At 40.3% G+C, this 18,964-nt stretch overlaps 4 protein-coding genes across 6 annotated transcripts; 2 read left to right on the top strand and 2 right to left on the bottom strand.

Annotated features, from left to right (window-relative positions):
- Window positions 1-15: 15 nt before the first annotated feature.
- On the bottom strand, window positions 16-3,172 carry gdpgp1 (GDP-D-glucose phosphorylase 1). Its single transcript, XM_026176380.1, has 2 exons — window positions 1,834-3,172; window positions 16-1,385 (listed from the first exon to the last, which is right to left on the bottom strand). The coding sequence occupies exon 2, from the start codon at window positions 1,375-1,377 to the stop codon at window positions 283-285; it is 1,095 nt and encodes a 364-aa protein (XP_026032165.1). The 5' UTR covers window positions 1,378-1,385; window positions 1,834-3,172; the 3' UTR covers window positions 16-282.
- Window positions 3,173-12,307, top strand: LOC113027007 (titin-like). Its single transcript, XM_026176378.1, has 4 exons — window positions 3,173-4,383; window positions 4,826-4,922; window positions 5,368-11,634; window positions 11,791-12,307. The coding sequence occupies exons 1-4, from the start codon at window positions 4,363-4,365 to the stop codon at window positions 11,823-11,825; spliced, it is 6,420 nt and encodes a 2,139-aa protein (XP_026032163.1). The 5' UTR covers window positions 3,173-4,362; the 3' UTR covers window positions 11,826-12,307.
- A 1,329-nt stretch (window positions 12,308-13,636) lies between these two features.
- cib1 (calcium and integrin binding 1 (calmyrin)) lies at window positions 13,637-16,420 on the top strand. Its single transcript, XM_026176384.1, has 7 exons — window positions 13,637-14,431; window positions 15,131-15,165; window positions 15,259-15,358; window positions 15,526-15,679; window positions 15,784-15,902; window positions 16,026-16,114; window positions 16,200-16,420. Exons 1-7 carry the CDS (start codon window positions 14,381-14,383, stop codon window positions 16,219-16,221), a joined length of 570 nt encoding a protein of 189 aa, XP_026032169.1. The 5' UTR covers window positions 13,637-14,380; the 3' UTR covers window positions 16,222-16,420.
- rccd1 (RCC1 domain containing 1) lies at window positions 16,421-18,493 on the bottom strand. 3 transcript variants are annotated; one of them, XM_026176381.1, is made up of 8 exons: window positions 18,156-18,493; window positions 17,847-18,062; window positions 17,590-17,749; window positions 17,354-17,475; window positions 17,177-17,278; window positions 16,918-17,088; window positions 16,808-16,837; window positions 16,421-16,704 (listed from the first exon to the last, which is right to left on the bottom strand). In XM_026176381.1, exons 1-8 carry the CDS (start codon window positions 18,490-18,492, stop codon window positions 16,523-16,525), a joined length of 1,320 nt encoding a protein of 439 aa, XP_026032166.1. In that variant the 5' UTR covers window position 18,493; the 3' UTR covers window positions 16,421-16,522. The 3 variants fall into 3 exon arrangements, with proteins under 3 accessions (XP_026032166.1, XP_026032167.1, XP_026032168.1); XM_026176383.1 differs by having other exon boundaries at window positions 16,599-16,738; XM_026176382.1 differs by lacking the exon at window positions 16,808-16,837.
- Between the last annotated feature and the right edge of the window lie 471 nt (window positions 18,494-18,964).

The following is an 18,964-nucleotide window of genomic DNA, read 5'->3' on the forward strand; positions in this document are numbered from 1 at the left end:
AGACAGACACAAAACTCCATTCTTTAGTCACATTTTATTTGATATCAGTTTTGCTAAAACACATTCATTAACCAATTAAAGCACATTTTATCTTGTAAATATCATAAATCTCAACATGTGTAATCTCTTTCATTGTACAGGGAAGATTCTGACACACATTCAGTACAGTATTGCAGTTTTTACAATTTAATTCAAAATCCAGAGGCCAGATTCATCCATTTATGCCATCAAAAGTCTAAGACCCTTCCAGCCCAGCTGTAAGTTGATGAAAATGACCGCACATTATGAACACAAATGTTCAGTAAGCTGCTGTTCCAGCTGATGAAACTCATCTTCAGGCAAAAGATAGCTCTGGATTACATCAACGACATCTTTCTCTGTCATGCGCTCAAAGTCCTTTTTGCTCTTAAAGGGTAAATGTCCAGCCAGTTCACATAGAGCAACATTAAAGGCAGACTCCTCTTTGGCACCGAAGCAGGATATTCTGGGCCACACAGCAACGCGAACACCTTTTCTTGAACAGAAATCCTTTTCACCTTGCGTTTGAACACACGGCGGGCTTCCTCTAGTCAAAAAGAGGTTATGAGCAATATTATCATTCACAAGAAAATCTGTGACTTCACAGATAGTTTGGGCCACTTTCTCCACCTCCTCTGATTCTGCATAAAACAAAAAGCCTGCCGGGAAATCCAAAATTCGATAAAATCCCTTTTCAGGACATAAAGGTTTAACTGGCTTAGACTCTATCTTGAGGGGATGGTCTAGGTAATATCCATGGAGGTGTAAATGATTGACAGATGCAAATGCTCCCAGACTGTTGAACCCCACACGGAAACCGGGATCAGAGCTCAGAAGCACAGCTTCAATGCCGACATGGATTGCAAACTTTGTCAGGATCTGTGGGCGACAGTGAGCAGGATCTGGGACAAAGAGACAATGTCCAAACTCTAGAGGGCTAACATTGACCAACACAACCATCTTCTGGGGTTGAGGACACTCTGCATCGTTAGTCAAAGGTGTACCTCCTTTTTTGTCCTTTATCATCTCAAATATGATTTCATCGTGTTTAATTTTGTTAAAGTTAAACTGCTTGGCATTAAACTCCTGCTTAATGCTCATGATCTCCTGTGGCTTTCTTCTCTCTATTCCTCTTTGGATATTCAGCTGAGCCACGTAGCCATGAGAACCCAGCAGGACCCGCGTTTTTAAATCCCCCAGATGGTAGCGAAATATGCCCCGTGCCATCCTGTCTGCCCAGCCGCCTTGGATGGCGGTGTCAAACTTTGTTGATGCAGAGTTTTTAGCGGAATTGTTTCCACTGATCCGATACACATCAGTGACGAAGTGCTGATGGCTATACACAAACTGGATGGACATGTTGGAATCTGTTGATGAGTGAAACAAGAGGAATTACATTTGATAACAGTCACTGAGGTCGGTCATTTAGGTCAGGCAGACACGTGTATGCATGTTTAGTTTACGTCATATCAATAATTTGGCAAATAACGTTTGTTTCACCGGCAATGCCAACAAAAAACCTATAGAAATACCTATAGTTACACAAGAAAACTAGAAAGAACATTAACATCTGGACGCTAAAACAAGTGATTGTATAACTTTCAAAAAGTTCAGTTCTCAGAGGCTTAATTAAGTAATTTTCATGCGGAAAGTTTGAACAAAGTTCCAGCTTTATTATCAGACAGTGCACTGGTATCAAACTAGTGTCTGAGGCAGTATAGCCTGCTATTCACCTCACAGAGCAATTTTACTTCATTCAATGGACGGCTTTTAATGATTCATGCATGATTGAATTGAATTTTACAGTGACCTTACCTCTTCACATTTGACACCGTGTCAAATCACAAACCGACAGCAGCTAAAACGCCTGTTAACAACACGGTTAATTATTTTTCCCATTCAATCGAAAGGTTTATACATGTTTACATCTTCAATCAGATGTCTACAACCGGTTAGCTTGGCAAGCTAGCTTCGTGCTCTTCTTCGCTGGTGTGTATTAGTGCATTTCCGGCTCCTTGTTTCAGAATAAAAGATTCTGTGAAGCTAATCATAGACCTAAAGCGCTCATTTCAAATTAGTTTAGTTAGTTTAGTATATTAATATAGCATTAAAATAATAGTATTAACATTTGTATTTTTATGCTAGTACCACTGTAATGTATTTTTAGACTACTGACAAAGTGATTTTTGCATTACTGAAAAGAAATCTGTGGATTTTATGCCCAAATGGAAAACATACTAAAAAATGCATGCAAGTTTAACGTAAAACAAGCCCTTTTCTCAAGGTGTCTCTTGTTCATTTAAAGGAACAGTGAATATAGGCTATTCAATTTTTTGTTTTTATAAAGAACAACAAAAATAGATTTCTTCAGCTATCAACGGTGCATTTTTTTATATTCTCCATTCTCTGTTACCAATTGTATCCCAGCTACCATAGGGCGAGAGCCACGGTACTAACACATAGAGACAGACAACCATCCACACTCACATTCAGATCAGAGGGCAATCTAGAATTATCAACTAACCTTACCCCATTAACTGCATGTCTTTGGACTGGCAGATCACTGTGGAATGATCTGCCCCGAGTTTACAACTGTTTATAAAACATATTTATTTGCTAAAGCCTTTGGCACTCCTTTAAGGGGTTGACTCAATTTGACTTTTTTTTTTTTAAACACATTTGATGTTATTTTTTTGTTTATGCTATTTGTATATGGCCCGCCCTCTTGGTCAAGATGGACATCACAATTCTGCCTAATCAAATTTTATGTATGTGGTTAGAGACCAGCCACATATAAGGTTAACCCATTCATCTGCCTCCTCCTCCACCACTCCTATGCCTCCTTCCACATTTCCACCTCAACCAGTTCCTTCTCATCTCCAGCTTCATCTCCGAAACTGAAGTCATCCCTCTAATACATGAAAACATGCTTGTTTAGTCCTAATATTGTCCCAATTTCTTATTGTCACCAGATCATACGTACGACTGTCCCATCTCTGGACAGCTAACAACGAGCCAGCTAAACAACCAGCTGGTTATGATGACCCAACATTATGCCAGATAATTTTAGGTTCAGGTGTCCTAAAAATAATTCTTTCCCTCTATTAAACAGTTTGATTACATTTTTACATCATACTAGAGTTTATTTGCTGTGTGTTTGAGTCCAACAATGTTAGATCCACTTCAAAGAAAGTTTCAATAACGCCAGTTGACGGCAGCTATCAACTGCAAAAAAAACTGCAGCACTTACCGACAGGAAGTTCAGGATATCCTAAGCAACTCACCTCAGCAATGCTGTCATCAGGCAGAAGTGAGCTTCACTGACTCATCAGCTCACATCAGCTTTCAGTTTTACAGCTTCCTCCAGAGTAAATAGATATGGACATATATTTACAGCTAAGGTAAACAGTGGACTGACAGCCTACACTCACTACAGCAGCCACCATAGCTAGGATTATGCACTTAAATTGGGATGGTTAAGAAGACAGAACTCAGTTGATTGCAATCTGCAATCTATTGACATCTAGTGGTGATATTCTACACACTACACCTTTAATAGAATGGATCTAAAACTTTCCCTGGCACACCCAAGTTTAAAGCTTCCTCTTCCTTTTTAATACTTCTTTTTTGGCTGCTCCCTTTGTGGTCGGTATAGCAGATCACCTGCTTCCATCTCATTCTATCTCTAGAATCATATTCTGTCATACCAGCCCTATGTGCTGTTTGACTACATATATGTACCTCCCCTCTGGTCTTTCTTTTCTCCTCCTGCCTGGAAGCTCCATATTCAATATCCTTTGTCCAGTACAACCCTCCTCTACACATTTCCAAACTATGTCAGCCTTGCTTCTCTAAATTTGTCTCCAAACTGTTCAAACTGAACTGTACTCATTTCTAATCCAACAAAAATCTTAGCTGAAGCCAAAAAAAGTGTCAAACACCCACAATATTTATCAGTCACGAACATTGAAAAGGTCAGTAAAATAAGATTATTAAGCTTTTCTTTGCCTGCCTGTAGGTGTGTATTAATACCTAAATATGAAGTTACAGGGAAAACCCTCTTATAACAGGAATGGTACGTGGACAATATTTAAGTGATGAGACGTTTTCCATTTATCTCTAGCTGAGCCATGCAGGCTAAACTAATTTTGAAAGAATGAGCAGCTGGCCAATCCACCGCCATGCTTATTTTAGTCACTGAATGCTTTTGCAGATAAAGCAGGCAGTGATTGGCAGAGTTGTGTATCTGTGTCCTAAACGTTTGGGGCTCACAGCACTTTGGGCATCTTTACCAACAAACTGATTAACAAGGGATCTAAATTTTCAGTTTAACTAAGAGAAACAATGGAAGAAAACAAGAATGAGGTAAGAAAGTCATCTTAAACGTCTTTGTAATATAGTACAGAAAGCATTTAGGGATCTTCAAATGTCCTTTTAGTTGAGTTGTTTTTTTCTGTGCATGTTGTTGTTTGCATGTTAAATGGGAGCCTTAAGACTTAAATAATAATACAGCTTTAATGTGTTCGTCAGAGCAGTTGGCAGTCTGGTTGGCCATGTCTGTAGTTATTTTTAACACCTTCAAGTGTTTCGGTTACACACATCTCACTCAGCAAGATAGCCTACTTTCTATTCTTGTTTAAAACTCACTCAGAGGGCTTTCTTTAACAAATTTAATACAGACTTTAAGCCACCAAATAACCAAATCAATATTATAATCTTGGAACAAGGTAAAATGTATTTTCCTATTTAAATGTATATATTTAATCTCATTTTCACTAACATTAAAAGTTACCCCTCTCTCTTGTAGATAGGAAAGAAAGCAGAAGATGAAGCTCACGTTCTAAATATAGACATGACACGGGATACTGAGGTTTCCCAGTCACCCTCCACTGTTATTGTTGAAGGTATGTTGCACATTCATCCTGTCTCTGCGGTGCATAGATTGCATGTATTCGTACTTTGTTATAAAGTTAAGTTAGAAAATGTTCAACAAATTATTAATAATAAATTCCATTAACATGTCTTTGTATTGAAGTATATAAAAGAAGGATGCTTCTCCCAAGATCAGTTTGTTTCATATGTTGATTAAAATGCCTTAGATAAGCTTAAATAACTAGCAGTGTTCGTTTTTAACAGTGTAAAAGCAGTAGATTAGTTTTAGAAAATCCTCAGACATATAATTTTGTGATTTCTTCAATGTACAATACAAATTGTACATAAAAGCTGAGAAATATGCCAATGATGCCTCTTGTACATCGTCTTATTATCTTTTAGGAGATACCTATGTCATTTCCAGTCATATATATATATATATAAATTGTAATTATAGCTTGTTATTCTGCACTACAGGCCAGCCTTCTTCTGCTGCAGAAAATGGAGAAATCAGCCCAAATGTCCAACCCACCCCCATCACAGATAAGGAAAATGCTATTAAGCCAAAACTCCAGATTACTTTTACAACATTCACTGTCAAGAATGGTGAAGAGTTAAAAGTAGAGGTCCCAGTCTTGGGGAACCCAGCACCAAAAGTTGAATGGAAAAAAGATGGCCAGGGAGTAAAAGAAACATCAAGGCTAGAGATTTCAACCACACCGTCATTAACAGTCCTTCATATCAGACATGCTATCAGGGAGCACTCTGGTCAGTACTCTGTCACTGCAGCCAACAGTGCTGGAAAATATACAGGGGAAATCACCGTGGTTGTTCTTGAAAAGCCAGACCCTCCCACGGGACCTGTCACGATTGATGAAGTCAGTTCAGACTATGTTACCATCTCTTGGGAGCCACCTGAATACACAGGAGGCTGTCAACTAGACAACTATGTAGTGGAGAAACGGGAATCTACAAGTATGGAGTGGCAGACTGTTTCTGCAACTACAGTAAGAACCACAATCAAAGTTACCAAGTTGAAGACAGGAAGTGAATACCAATTCAGAGTGTTTGCAGAAAATAGATATGGAAAAAGTACTGCAATCACATCACCCATTGTAGTTGCACAATATCCATTCAGTGTTCCTGCTGCCCCGGGCACCCCCTTTGTTTCCACTGTTACAAAGTACAGCATGGTGGTTGAATGGGAGCCTCCAGTCAGAGATGGAGGCAGTCCTGTCATTGGCTATCACCTTGAACGCAAAGAAAAGAACAGCATTTTATGGACCAAACTTAACAAATTTGTTATACCGGATGCTCGCTTCAAAACAAGTGGGCTTGAAGAAGGTATTGAATATGAATTCAGAGCCTTTGCTGAAAATATTGCAGGGCTCAGCCCATCTAGCAGGATATCAGAATGCTATGTGGCAAGAGACCCCTGTGATCCACCTGGTAAACCTGAAGCCGTTGTCATTACGAGAGAGAACATTACACTCCAGTGGGCAAAGCCCAAATATGATGGTGGAAGCAGTATTACAGGCTATGTAGTAGAAAAAAAGGAGCTCCCAGATGGCAGGTGGATGAAGGCAAACTTTACAAATGTTATTGAGAATCAGTTCACAGTCACATGTCTGACAGGAGGACAAAGTTATGAATTTAGAGTAACTGCTAAGAATGGGGCTGGTGTTTGGAGTCCACCTTCAGAATGTGTAACCATCATTGCACAGGATGTTATTGAAGGACCCACAGCATCAGTTGATCCCAAGTTCAAGAGTACTACAGTTGTTCAGGCTGGAGAGACATTCGTCATTGAAGCTGATTACTTTGGAAAGCCTCTTCCAGCAGTAACATGGTTGAAAGAAGGAAGAGAAATCGACAAAGTCACACCAAGAATGGAGATCAAAACCACTCTCACACATACAACCCTGACTATCAGGGACTGTACACGAGCAGATGGGGGACACTTTCTCTTAAGCCTCACTAACATTGGTGGAACTACTTCTGTCCCAGTAAATTTGAAGGTCCTGGATAGACCTGGTCCTCCTGATGGACAACTGAAGGTAAAAGTTATCAGTGCAGAGAAATGCAGTCTTCACTGGAATCCCCCCTTAAATGATGGAGGTGCAACTGTTTCTCATTACATCATTGAAAAAAGGGAGACCAGTCGTGTTACATGGACAGGAGTTGAAGCTCATGTTGAAGCTCTCAGTTACAAAGTAACAAAACTGGTACCTGGCAAAGAATATGTATTCAGAATTGCTGCCGTGAACAAATATGGTGTTGGTGAATTTTTGGAATCAGACCCCTTAATTGCACAAAATCCTTTCACACCACCAAGTACACCTTCTACACCTATAGCTACAGCTGTGACCGGTGACTCTGTAACATTAACATGGGAAAGGCCTGAGACTGATGGAGGTTCAGAGATTGATGGCTTCATTGTGGAGAAACTTGACAAAGAGGGTGTCAGGTGGACTAAATGCAACAAGAGAAGACTAAATGATTTGCGTTTCCGATGTACTGGGCTCACAGAGGGGCATTACTACCAGTTTAGAATACTTGCAGAAAACGCAGCTGGTGTGGGTGCTCCCAGTGATCCAAGTGAATATATAAAAGTATGTGAAGCTACTTACCCACCTGGTCCACCAACCAACCCCAAAATGACAGACTATTCTAGCAGTACTGTGTCTCTGACTTGGTCAAAACCAATCTATGATGGAGGAGCCACCATCAGTGGATATGTAGTAGAGATGAAAGAAGCAACAGATGATGAGTGGATTACATGCACACCAAGCGCAGGTGTAGAGGACACAAATTACACTGTGAAAAGACTGAGAGAAAATGCAGAGTACAATTTTCGTATTTGCGCCATAAATGCTGCTGGTGTCGGAGACCATGTGGATCTACCTGGGTCTGTGGTTGCAGCCGAAAAAGTAGAGGCACCAGAGATTGAGCTGGACGCTGCCTTGAGGAAGATTGTCAGCGTTCGAGTCTGTGCCACTTTACATCTCTTTGTTACCATCAGAGGAAGGCCAGAGCCTGAGGTTAAATGGTCAAAGGAAGGTGACACCCTCAGTGAGCGTGCTCAGATCGAGGTAACAAGCTCCTATACTGTGCTACTCATTGAAAATGTCAACAGAAATGATACTGGGAAGTATGTGTTGACGGCTTCGAACTGCTGTGGCTCCAAGTCAGCATTCATCAATGTGAAAGTTTTGGACTCTCCCAGTGCACCAACAAACTTGGAGGTTAAGGATGTAAAGAAGGATTCTGTGTCCATCTCTTGGGAGCCACCTTTGATTGATGGAGGAGCAAAGATTTCGCACTACATTGTAGAGAAGCGAGAGGAGACTAGAAAAGCATTCACAAGCGTCTTTAGCAACTGCATGAGGAATTCATATAAGATCGACAATTTACAGGAAGGATGCTTCTATTATTTTCGTGTCCTGGCTGTGAATGAGTTTGGCACTGGGCTGCCAGCAGAAACCACGGTAGCTATTAAAGTCTCTGAGGTGCCCCTGCCTCCTGGCAAGATCACACTCAACGATGTCACATGCAGTAGTGCAAGACTCTCTTGGGAAAAGCCAGCCCATGATGGAGGAAGCAAAATCACATGTTATATTGTAGAAATGCAAGCTAAGGGAGATGACACATGGACAAAATGTTCAGAGAGTAAAGCGCTCGATGCAATTATTGATGGCCTGACAAAAGGAAAAGAGTACTTCTTTAGAGTGTGTGCAGTGAATGAGAAGGGAAAGAGTGAGCCAAAATGCCTGCTGGCACCTGTGATAGTAAAGGATACCAGTACTGAGCCTATGATCAGTCTGCTGTCCAACACATTCAGTGTGAAGGCAGGAAATGATTTAAAGATCGATGTTCCATTTAAAGGGGTACCACCACCAACAGCAACCTGGAAAAAAGACGGCAATGCACTGAAAGAGACAAGCAGAGTAAATGTGAGCACATCTGACACGTCATCTCAGATCATTATCAAAGATGCAACCAGGATAGATGTTGGTGTTTATGAGGTGACCCTGAACAACTCCATTGGAACCACCTCTGCTCAAATATTTGTTAATGTTTTTGAAAGGCCTGGTCCTCCAGCAGACCTCAGTGTTGATGGTGTCAGTGCTGACTTTGTGTCTCTGTCATGGCAGCCTCCACATTACACTGGTGGATGTCAAATCACTAATTATGTTGTTGAGAAAAGAGATACAGGCAGTACATTATGGCAGAGTGTATCAGCTACAGTTGCAAGAACATCAATCAAAATTTCCCGTCTGACACAAGGCACTGAATACCAGTTTCGTGTTGCTACAGAGAATCGCTATGGAAAGAGCCAATTCACTGAGTCAGAGCCTGTTGTTGCTCAGTATCCCTTCAAGCCACCTGGCTCACCACCCAATCTTCATGTTGTGCAGGCCTCAAAGTCTGTTATGGTCATTGCTTGGAGCAAACCGGAGAGTGATGGCGGCAGCCCTATTATTGGGTACCATATTGAATGCAAAGATCAAAGCAGTATTCTGTGGAAAAAATTGAACAAAAGCCCAGTGACGGAAAACCAGTATAAGGTGACAAGTGTTGAGGAGGGTCTTATATATGAGTTCCGGGTGTGTGCAGAGAATATGGCAGGTGTTGGACCCTGTAGCAAGCCATCTGATCCTGTAGCAGCTAGAGACCAGTGTGACCCCCCAGGCAACCTCACTGTCACCAATATAACTAACACTTCAGTAACTCTCTCGTGGGACAAGCCAGAATATGATGGTGGCGCTAAAATAACTGGTTACATTGTTGAGCGCAAAGAACTGCCCGATAGTTGCTGGCTTAAGTGTAACTTCACAAACTTATTGGACACCTTCTTTGAAGTGACTGGCCTTACAGAGGGTGAACAGTACAACTTTCGTGTTATTGCAAAGAATGCAGCGGAGCTCTTCAGTCCACCCTCTGAAACAACCGGACCTGTCACAGCACAGCACAATGTAGAGCCACCCAAAATTATCTTGGAAGACAAATTTCGACAGGTAGTGGTTGTCAAAGCAGGAGACCTCCTAAGAATAGAAGCTGTCATCTCAGGCCGCCCCAACCCTACAGTGTTTTGGCTGAAGAATGGTAGAAATATTGGCACCACAGGACGAGTTGAAATAACCGCAACAAAAACGCATACCTCTCTGCTTATCAGAGAAAGTGTTAGGAAAGACTCTGGGCAGTATACTCTTACTCTCCAGAATACAGGGGGCACCACATCTAAGGCTATCACCTGCAAAGTACTAGACAGACCTGGTCCACCTGCTGGACCCCTTGAAGTTTCTGGACTTTCAGCAGAAAAGTGCACCCTCTCATGGGGAACTCCTCATGAGACTGGTGGGGCGGAGATCATGTACTACATTGTTGAGAAATGTGAAACCAGCCGTGTTGCCTGGACCCTTGTGTATGGTGACATGATGTCAACTACTTGCAAGATAACCAAACTTCTCAAAGGAAACGAATACCTGTTTAGGGTGAGGGCAGTCAATAAATATGGTGAGGGTGAGACTTTGGAAAGTGACCCAGTCAAGGCCATGGATCCTTTTACCATCCCATCTGCTCCAACAGATGTTGAGGTCACAAGTGCAACCAATGAAGCGATGACTATTTGCTGGAAGACGCCCGCCTCTGATGGTGGCAGCCGCATCAGCGGTTACATTGTAGAGAAAAGGGAGAAGCAGGGCATCCGTTGGGTCCGGGTCAATAAGAAGCCAGTCTATGACCTACGAGTCAAAGCCTCTGGTCTGCATCCGGGATCTGAGTATGAATTCAGAGTCTTTGCTGAGAATGCTGCTGGGCTAAGTGAACCAAGTTTGCCATGCCCACTCACCTTGGCAGAGGATCCAAAGTTTCTTCCTTCCCCTCCAGTAAAGCCCACTATAATTGATTCATCCAGATCTTCAATCACTCTGTCATGGAACAAACCGGTGTTTGACGGTGGAGCGGCAGTTACAGGGTACAAAGTTGAATTCAGAAAATCAACAGAAGAAGACTGGACTGTTGCTGTTCAGAACACAGATAGGACAGAGTTTACAGTAAAGGGACTCACATCGGGGACAGCATATGTTTTTACTGTCAGATCCATAAATAAAGTTGGTATTAGTGAGCCTAGCCCAGAAACAGACCCCGAAGTAGCTACAGAGCGAGAGGAGAAGCCTGAGATTCACATTAACCCTGAGATGAGAAAGACTCTGCCTGTTAAATGTGGCAGCTCCTTCACATTGACGGTGCCTTTCACAGGCAAACCTGTTCCCAGTGTGTCATGGGAGAAAGCAGATGTTGATCTGCGAGTCAGAGGAATGATCAACACCACGAGCTCTGCCACCTCTATCACAGTGGAACGAGCAACACGTGATGACTCTGGCAAATATACTGTCAAACTGCAAAATGCTGCTGGATCTGCCTCTTTGACCCTAAATGTGAGGGTTTTAGATTCACCTGGTCCCCCGGCTCATATAATAGTTAAAGATGTGACTAAGAACTCTGCCACTGTTACCTGGGACATTCCTGAGAATGAGGGAGGGTCTCCCGTGAAGAACTACCTTGTAGACATACGAGACATCAGCAGAACGGGATGGATAAGACTTACTGACAAGTGTCGCCGATTGTCTTACAAGGTGTCCGACCTGGAGGAGGGAGGAATCTATTTCTTTAGAGTCACAGGAGAAAATGAGTACGGGATTGGGGTTCCAGCTGAGACCAGAGAGGGAACAAAAATGACAGGTAACACTTAAGATTAAACACACCATCAGCTACAAAGCGCTATATAAATACAGGCCATTTACCATTTACCATTTACAAGAATTCTTTCACAAAAATCCATGTTAAAACCTCACTTGCACACTTTTACATGCTGTTTTACCTCTGTTTTTGCTTTAGATACAACAGACTGGGAGACAAATCCAGGAGCCTAGCTTGCCCCACGTTAAGATAATCATCTCCTGAAATTTGGAGATATTCATCGGGGTTTTTTTTGTTTTTTTTATAAAAATAGAATACATTCAATTTTGTTTTAAGATGTTCTTTGTCGATTGAGTTCAAATCAAAACATATTTTGTAAAACGAAGGCAATAAAAAAAAGTTATTATTAATAGCTCGTGCTGGTGAACAACCATTCTGAGGAATTATGATGTATCCGTTTCTAACTTTATGGTTCAAATGTCTTTATTTATGTAAAGGAAAACAGTTTCAGGCAGCACACAAAAATTCAGAGACTCTGGAATTCTGTATTGCTTAAGGTTATCCCTGCTGGGATAAAACACATGCAGATATGTTTTGGTCTTTTGCCTGACATGAGAGTCAGAGTATAACGAGTTGACAAGTTAGTCTCATGTCCCTGTACTTTTCTGTCTTTTGTTTAGGGAAGTAACCTGATTAAACATGTACATCATATTTATGCCAAAGATTTCTTCTTTTTTTTTTTCTTTCTGAACATGTCGGACAAACATATATGTATGCTTTGGGTTGACTTTATAAAAATTCTCTTACCTATGTTATTTATGCTGACAAAAGACAAGACAATATTACTTTATAGGAGGTAGGAAAACCAGCAAGAACACTTTTAATCTCAAAACCATAGTTCTACATCTATGTTTGCTTTTTATTTTACTATTTCTGGAGGAGTTTAGGAATGGTTAAATAAGAACTGACACATTAAAAAAAATTCCGTTCTGTATTAAAAATACAAAAAACAAATTAAAAAAAAAACGTGAAAAAAGTAGATTTGTCCAGGTCAGGTTATACACCAAAGATGGAGGAGAAGAAAACATGGAGGTAAATTCAGATTCAAGATATGAAGTATCTATGTTTTATCATCTGAGAGGGGGTCCCCTTCACCAAAGAAGCAAGAACACAAAGAAAAGAGACAACAGAATAAGCATCCTCAAGCCCCATCTCCTGAACTGAAAACACATGAAAACATGGATAAATGTGCTTATTTATTTCTGATATGTGTGTGAATGTGTGTGTGAATGGGTGGATGACAGGTTGTGTAAAGCACTTTGGGGTCCTTAGGGACTAGAAAAGCGCTATACAAATACAGGCCATTTACCATTTACCATATTGTCACAATTTCTTCTTGTCAGCAGATTTGACATGCAATCCTGTTGTGTCCAGACAGATGACAATAAGCCAGCTAAACAACAACAGTCGACTATAAACTAAAATTATGGTACAGTCTAAGTTTTAAGTTTCTGATCTCCATTGGTTGACTAAAACAAGTTTGTCATATTATAGCAGCCACCATAGTTACAATTATGCACTTGGATTGGGAGGGGTAAGAAAACAGAATTCATTTGACTGCAATCTACAGACATCTAGTGGTGAGATTTTACACACTATTACTTTAAAGATCATCAATTAACCTAACCCCACTGATGCTGCATGTCTTTGGACTGTGAGAAGATAGTAGTAGTCACCCTCATACTGAATACTCATTCAGTTTCAGATAAGTCTTGGTTTATATTAATTTAAGCAACTTTCTAAATCTACTGAAAATAAATAGTGATGTTTTTTGCAAATTAATCTTTTTGATATCTTTGCTTAAATACACTTTTAAAGTAATAATTTAAACAACTACAAAGAGAATTAAGCCTTTGTGAGCTAAGGAAACAATTTAGTATTATTATTTTTAAATAATACAATAGGATTGAATGGATTACTATTATTTTTAGATTATGACATAAATGTGTCCAGTAAATACTCAGGACCATAGAAATGTTGTGCAATAATATTTTATATGTTTTAACATATGTTTGTAATGTTTGTTTTGTATTTATGATTATGGGGTTGCAAGTATAATTAATTGGGTTGCAGATCAGTGATAGTATTAGAGGGTGTGTTGTTGTTTTTTCAGAAAAAGATGCTGTGTAATTTAATGGATTATGAAAGTCAAGAATAACCGTAGTTATACAAATAAAGAAAGGAAACATTATTTTGTCTTCTTTGGTAATATGTGGAACTGGGTTGGACTGGTTAGAGTGATACAATCTACTGTGATACTAGTGATTCTATCACTAGAGACCCCACAATAATAGGACTCGCAGGGCTTTATTTTTATGCTACGAAAATAAAAGCTACTCCTTGTACTTGAGTACATTTCACTGCTCACGTCTTACTTATAAAAGTGTTTTTAGTATCCTTATTTATATCAACGACCTTTACCCACTTCCAGTCGGTCTCCTCTTTTATTTTGTTATCTCAACGAAAATCAAGTAATGATGACAAAATTGTGAACAGGAACCAAACTGAGTATATCCTTTTTTAAACTTTCCAAAGAAAAAAAAGGCCACTTTTTTTTTAAGGTTTTGCATATACGTCACTATAGAAACCGCTACGTTACACCCGACAAGGGGAGGACGCTTCTAGTCAGAAACCGGAAGTAAGCGAAGCAGAAAACATTAGCCGTTCAGTAGTTTTGCGGGTTACTGTTAACTACGGCAAAGTACAATTTGAAGTTGAAAACTTCGACATGGGAACTACGGCGAGTCAACTTTCGAAAGAGTCGCTCTCAGAATATCAGGTAAGTCCCGAAAGCAAAGTCTCCACAGGCAAACTTTACCTATTTTCTTAATGGACGAGTGGAAGTGTTTTTTACGCCCTGTAATAACGTTAAAGGAAGAGCGTAATAGCTTTGTTAGCCTGACGTTTCAAAGGAGAAATAAAATGATAAGCGTCCTGGTGCTCAAATAACCAGTATTATTTACATTTGTAGTTGATGTAATTCGTATTGATTATATGTAACGTCTGCGGAAATACTATTAAAAACAAGTTACGGTCACTAGCCTAATAACAACCAATACTGTTGCTCAGACTCTTTAAAAACATCCGTTTGAGGGTAAAAGTTACAAATTTATGTTAATAAGTGATTGTTGTCTTTGCACTGATGCTTACATTTACTTTGCCTTTGTTTTGGAAGAAGAAAGAAGCGCTTATTGTTACTAAACTCAGAGAAAATGTATTCATAAATATATGTGTTATCCTTTTATCTCCTGTTTGAACAACTTCAGTAATTAAAATCAGGTACGCACTGAGTGGGTCCGGGCTGTCTTGTCTTTGTTTTGTTGTTCATTCAAAGCTCAGTTTGAAAACTGTTTATTATTGTTTAATGTATCACTTTTTATATGCTTTTATTTTTCTTGTTAAATTAAGAAGATGCCTGTTTATTTGAACAAGAAGCTCTTCAACTTCTTAAAGGACTAATCCCTACATATATTTTTAGGAGCTGACCTTCCTGACAAAACAAGAAATTCTTCTGTAAGTGACAAGCTGCAAGTCATCATACTAACAAAAAATTTTGTCTTCTGCTGGTTGTTGTAATGTGTGATATATTTTTCTCTTTTTTTGCAGTGCTCACAAGAGATTCACAGAACTGCTTGAGAAACATGAAAAAGAACAAATAGATGCCAGAGTACCAATAGGCAGGATTATTACTCTGCCTGAGCTCAAGGTGAAAAGATTTTAACAAAGCATATGCATTACATTGTTTTTATGTTTTGTTTTTTGCGTTAATGCTTGATTTCTATGTTTATGGGATTATATTGTAATTCATGCTCTGAAGGAAGTGCTTCAGTGGCTGGTAATCTGTTCTGACCTTTGTACTCATTCCCGTTACAGTCCAACCCCTTCAAGGAAAGAATCTGCCAGGTGTTCTCAACCTCTGAACAAAAAGATGGAAGCCTCACTTTTGAGGACTTCCTGGATCTTCTGAGTGCCTTCAGCGACTCTGCTACTCTGGAAATCAAATCCCACTATGCATTCCGCATATTTGGTAAAAAAAAAAAAAAAAAAAAAAACGTTGATAAAAAGTGATATAGTTATTTTTGCACACAAATATGTCAGTCTACGAAATGCTAACCAGTCTGCTGCTTTCAGACTTTGATGATGATGGAACCCTTGACTGTGCTGATCTGGAGAAGCTGGTTAACTGCTTAACTGGTGAGACAAACGATGCAAAACTTTCCTCCACGGAAATGAAGCAGCTCATCAGCAACGTGAGATTACTGAGTTTGTCTTTATAGTTGTAAGGGGTGGTTATAAACTGCGTGTGGGATGGTATACTGATGTGTCAGTAAGCCTAACAATGTCTTTCTTTTCCATGTCTGCGTGTTGTTTAGATTCTTGAAGAGTCAGACATCGACAAGGACGGAACTGTGAACCTCTCAGAGTTTCAGCACGTCATTTCAAGGTCACCAGATTTTGTCAGGTAACTAGAAATCCAGCTGCTCCAAACACCAATAATTATTTGCATTTATAAGTGTCCAATTGATTCTCATTTGATTTATCCACAGTTCCTTCAAGATTGTGCTCTGAAGACTTCCAGTGGACCTTGGAGATGCATGCACCTTTTTAATTTTAGTGTATAATTTTAAATCAGAACAATTTTAATTACTTGCCTTAAATTATATTTACCTGTGGATTTTGCTGCCTTAACTGTTTTATGTAATTTGTCAAATATAAACCCTTTTTAAACATCTGTTTGAAGAAAAAATAAAAGTTTCACCAAAAAGTATTGAGTTGAGTTTTTATAGAGAAAAAAAATGAACAAAGAAATTTAGTTAATTCTTTGTGTTTGTAGGAGAAATTTACAACTGTTGTCCAAAGTTCACTGTGCTTAACAAGTGCATTTTGTGCTATTTTCAGCACAAGCTACTTCCTCCTTTACAGCAGCAGCAAATGTGTTCCATGTCCCGCACACCACATCAAGCACACGCATCTGCTCAGCCCTGAAAAACTCCACACGCTGCGGCTCATCCGAACTAGTTACTGTTTGGTGTCCAAGCTGGCCGTATTCCCCTGTAAAGGTAATAAAGGCAAAGATGCCAAAAATCTTGGCGTTCACTTTGATTTGAATGATACTGCTTTGAGTATTTAACACATTTCTAAAACCAAAACTCACCCCATCCCCAAGTGTAGAGGTCACCAGTGGCTGAAAATAAGAAATTGTGACACGATGATTGCTAGAAAATGTGCATCCCGGTAAAACAACTGTCAGAAGAGATTCCTTACTTGTTACTGCAGCTGTGTGGCGGGAACCACAGCTTACTGCTCGGATTTCACATGATGAAGAGACGTCCAGCAGAGCGGGGAACGCCTGGATTGATATGAACACATCTTCATGCTCCTCTTCCTCCTTTAGCTTTTCATCTGGTGGTGTGCTGGTATCACAGCATAATTCTCCTGTTTGATAAGGTCAGTGGTTCAAAATGGATGTAAAAACTGCCTCTTCAATAGAACTCTTTAAAGCAGTGCACATTTCAGGACAGACCTGTTTGTTGACTAGTTTTCTGCTGAGATTTCCTCAGACCTCGAGAAGGAAGTCCAAGCTGGCCGCTCTCATTCCAGCCCCACACATAAAGGTCACCCCCATCTAAGAACAAAAAGATCCTCTTCAAATCCTTTTCAAACTGATTGTAACTTGTCCAAATCTTTATTTGACATTTACCACTAATGCAAGCTGAGTGCCAGCCTCCTGTAGCCACATGGGTCATGGGCATCCCCCAGAGTGCCTCCACTACTCTGGGCTCCTCCTCAGAGGTGAGCCCTCCATGCCCCAGCTGACCATGGCTGTTACATAAACACATGCATGCATAGGAAGATTACTTATGCTTATTTGTTGTTTATGCATGAAACTGCTGCTTCTCACATGTTCAACAAAGACATATGTGTGAGTGGCTCCACCTGCCCAGTCCCCAGCTGTACACTGCTCCAGTGGCAGTAAGAAGAACAGCATGCTCTGCACCCAGTGCTAGGCTCCTGGCTTTCAGGTGTCCTGGTAAGGTGCAGTAGAAGGGAGGCTTTAAGGCAATGTAACCTCCAGGGACCAATGGCAAATTCACATCTATAAAAATAAATAAAAAGTAATATTGAGACTCTGTAATTTCATACATCATTATTAATGTCTGTCTAGCCAGATAAGATATTAGCATACACATTACCAGAGCCCTCTGCGTCGGTTTTTATATCCATGCTCCATGATGGACTCTTCTCCCTCTTCTGCAGATCCCAGGTCTCAATCCTGTCTGGGAAGGCCAGGGTCAAGTGCGATTCACTGATGAATAAATCCTTACAACCACGGCTCTCTATTTTAGAAATACCACAGTCCTCGCTGGAGACCGATTCCCCAAAACCTGCCAAGCTCAGGCAGCTGTCTCCTGACAGAAACAACAAACAACAAAACAAGAGCTAAGCTAAAGCAATAGATGTATTAATCCTCAGGACTTAGGCGATGTCTTTGATACACTCACCCTCTAAATGTAAAGATGCTCTTCGACTCCAGCTCACTCTGATCTGACTTGTCTTCAAGCAGCATCTACTTCTATCCACGTGACTGCTGAGCTCTGCTGGGTGACTTATTTTGACTTGGTGGGGCGCGCTGCTACTTTCTCCTCTGCCTGACTTTTCCTGGACACATATCTGTCCAAAGGCGTTGAAACCGAAGCCAAACCAGCGCATCTGAACACCGAGCAGCTCAACAGAAGCTGTTCGCAAAACTAACCTACGATTGCGCTTATTTTTATTTTTTTTTAATACAGCAGGAGCACAAGCGGCGAGAGATGATGACGAGTGGCGAGGGAGGAGCATGTCATTTAAATCGTCTTTAAAGAGACATACACCAAGTTCATGTTTATTGACAGTATTTAAGGTTGCTCTGTTACTACACGTTGCACCGAGATTATTGTGAACAAAAGCTGTGCATCAGGCATATACCGCGGGCTTTTCACAATGTCTTATAAATAGCTGGCTCACTAAGTGTGAAATGTGCGTGCGCATAAACAGTTGTACAATAAAAAGTTGTACAGACATGGAAGGGTTGGCTTTTTTGATCCAGATTGTTATGTGGCCTGGCTCACTTACGTAGCAGATCAGCTGGACTGTACATGATCACTAAACTAAATTGAGTTTGAAACCCCTGCCATAAATTATAAAATGTGTGCCACAAACTTTGATAGGACAACTTGTGTCACATTTCTTATTTAGTTTGGAAAGTTGTAGAATGGCCATTTTAATAATATAAAAATTCTCAGAGCAGTCAGTGGCACCCCTCATCCTCCTA

Source organism: Astatotilapia calliptera, chromosome 7, assembly GCF_900246225.1.
Source record: "Astatotilapia calliptera chromosome 7, fAstCal1.2, whole genome shotgun sequence".
In the NCBI taxonomy this organism is placed as follows: domain Eukaryota; kingdom Metazoa; phylum Chordata; class Actinopteri; order Cichliformes; family Cichlidae; genus Astatotilapia; species Astatotilapia calliptera.

Bases quoted from the DNA above. Each gene is read 5' to 3' on its own strand.
- gdpgp1 (XM_026176380.1), bottom strand. From the start codon at position 1,377: ATGTCCATCCAGTTTGTGTATAGCCATCAGCACTTCGTCACTGATGTG.
- LOC113027007 (XM_026176378.1), top strand. From the start codon at position 4,363: ATGGAAGAAAACAAGAATGAG. The intron at 4,384-4,825 runs GTAAGAAAGTCA...TCTCTCTTGTAG, and splicing joins TGGAAGAAAACAAGAATGAG to ATAGGAAAGAAAGCAGAAGA. The intron at 4,923-5,367 runs GTATGTTGCACA...TCTGCACTACAG, and splicing joins CTCCACTGTTATTGTTGAAG to GCCAGCCTTCTTCTGCTGCA.
- cib1 (XM_026176384.1), top strand. From the start codon at position 14,381: ATGGGAACTACGGCGAGTCAACTTTCGAAAGAGTCGCTCTCAGAATAT. The intron at 15,359-15,525 runs GTGAAAAGATTT...TTCCCGTTACAG, and splicing joins TTACTCTGCCTGAGCTCAAG to TCCAACCCCTTCAAGGAAAG. The intron at 15,903-16,025 runs GTGAGATTACTG...CGTGTTGTTTAG, and splicing joins TGAAGCAGCTCATCAGCAAC to ATTCTTGAAGAGTCAGACAT.
- rccd1 (XM_026176381.1), bottom strand. From the start codon at position 18,492: ATGCTCCTCCCTCGCCACTCGTCATCATCTCTCGCCGCTTGTGCTCCT. The intron at 18,063-18,155 runs GTGAGTGTATCA...TGTTTCTGTCAG, and splicing joins AGCATCTTTACATTTAGAGG to GAGACAGCTGCCTGAGCTTG. The intron at 17,476-17,589 runs GTGGAGCCACTC...TTTATGTAACAG, and splicing joins TACAGCTGGGGACTGGGCAG to CCATGGTCAGCTGGGGCATG.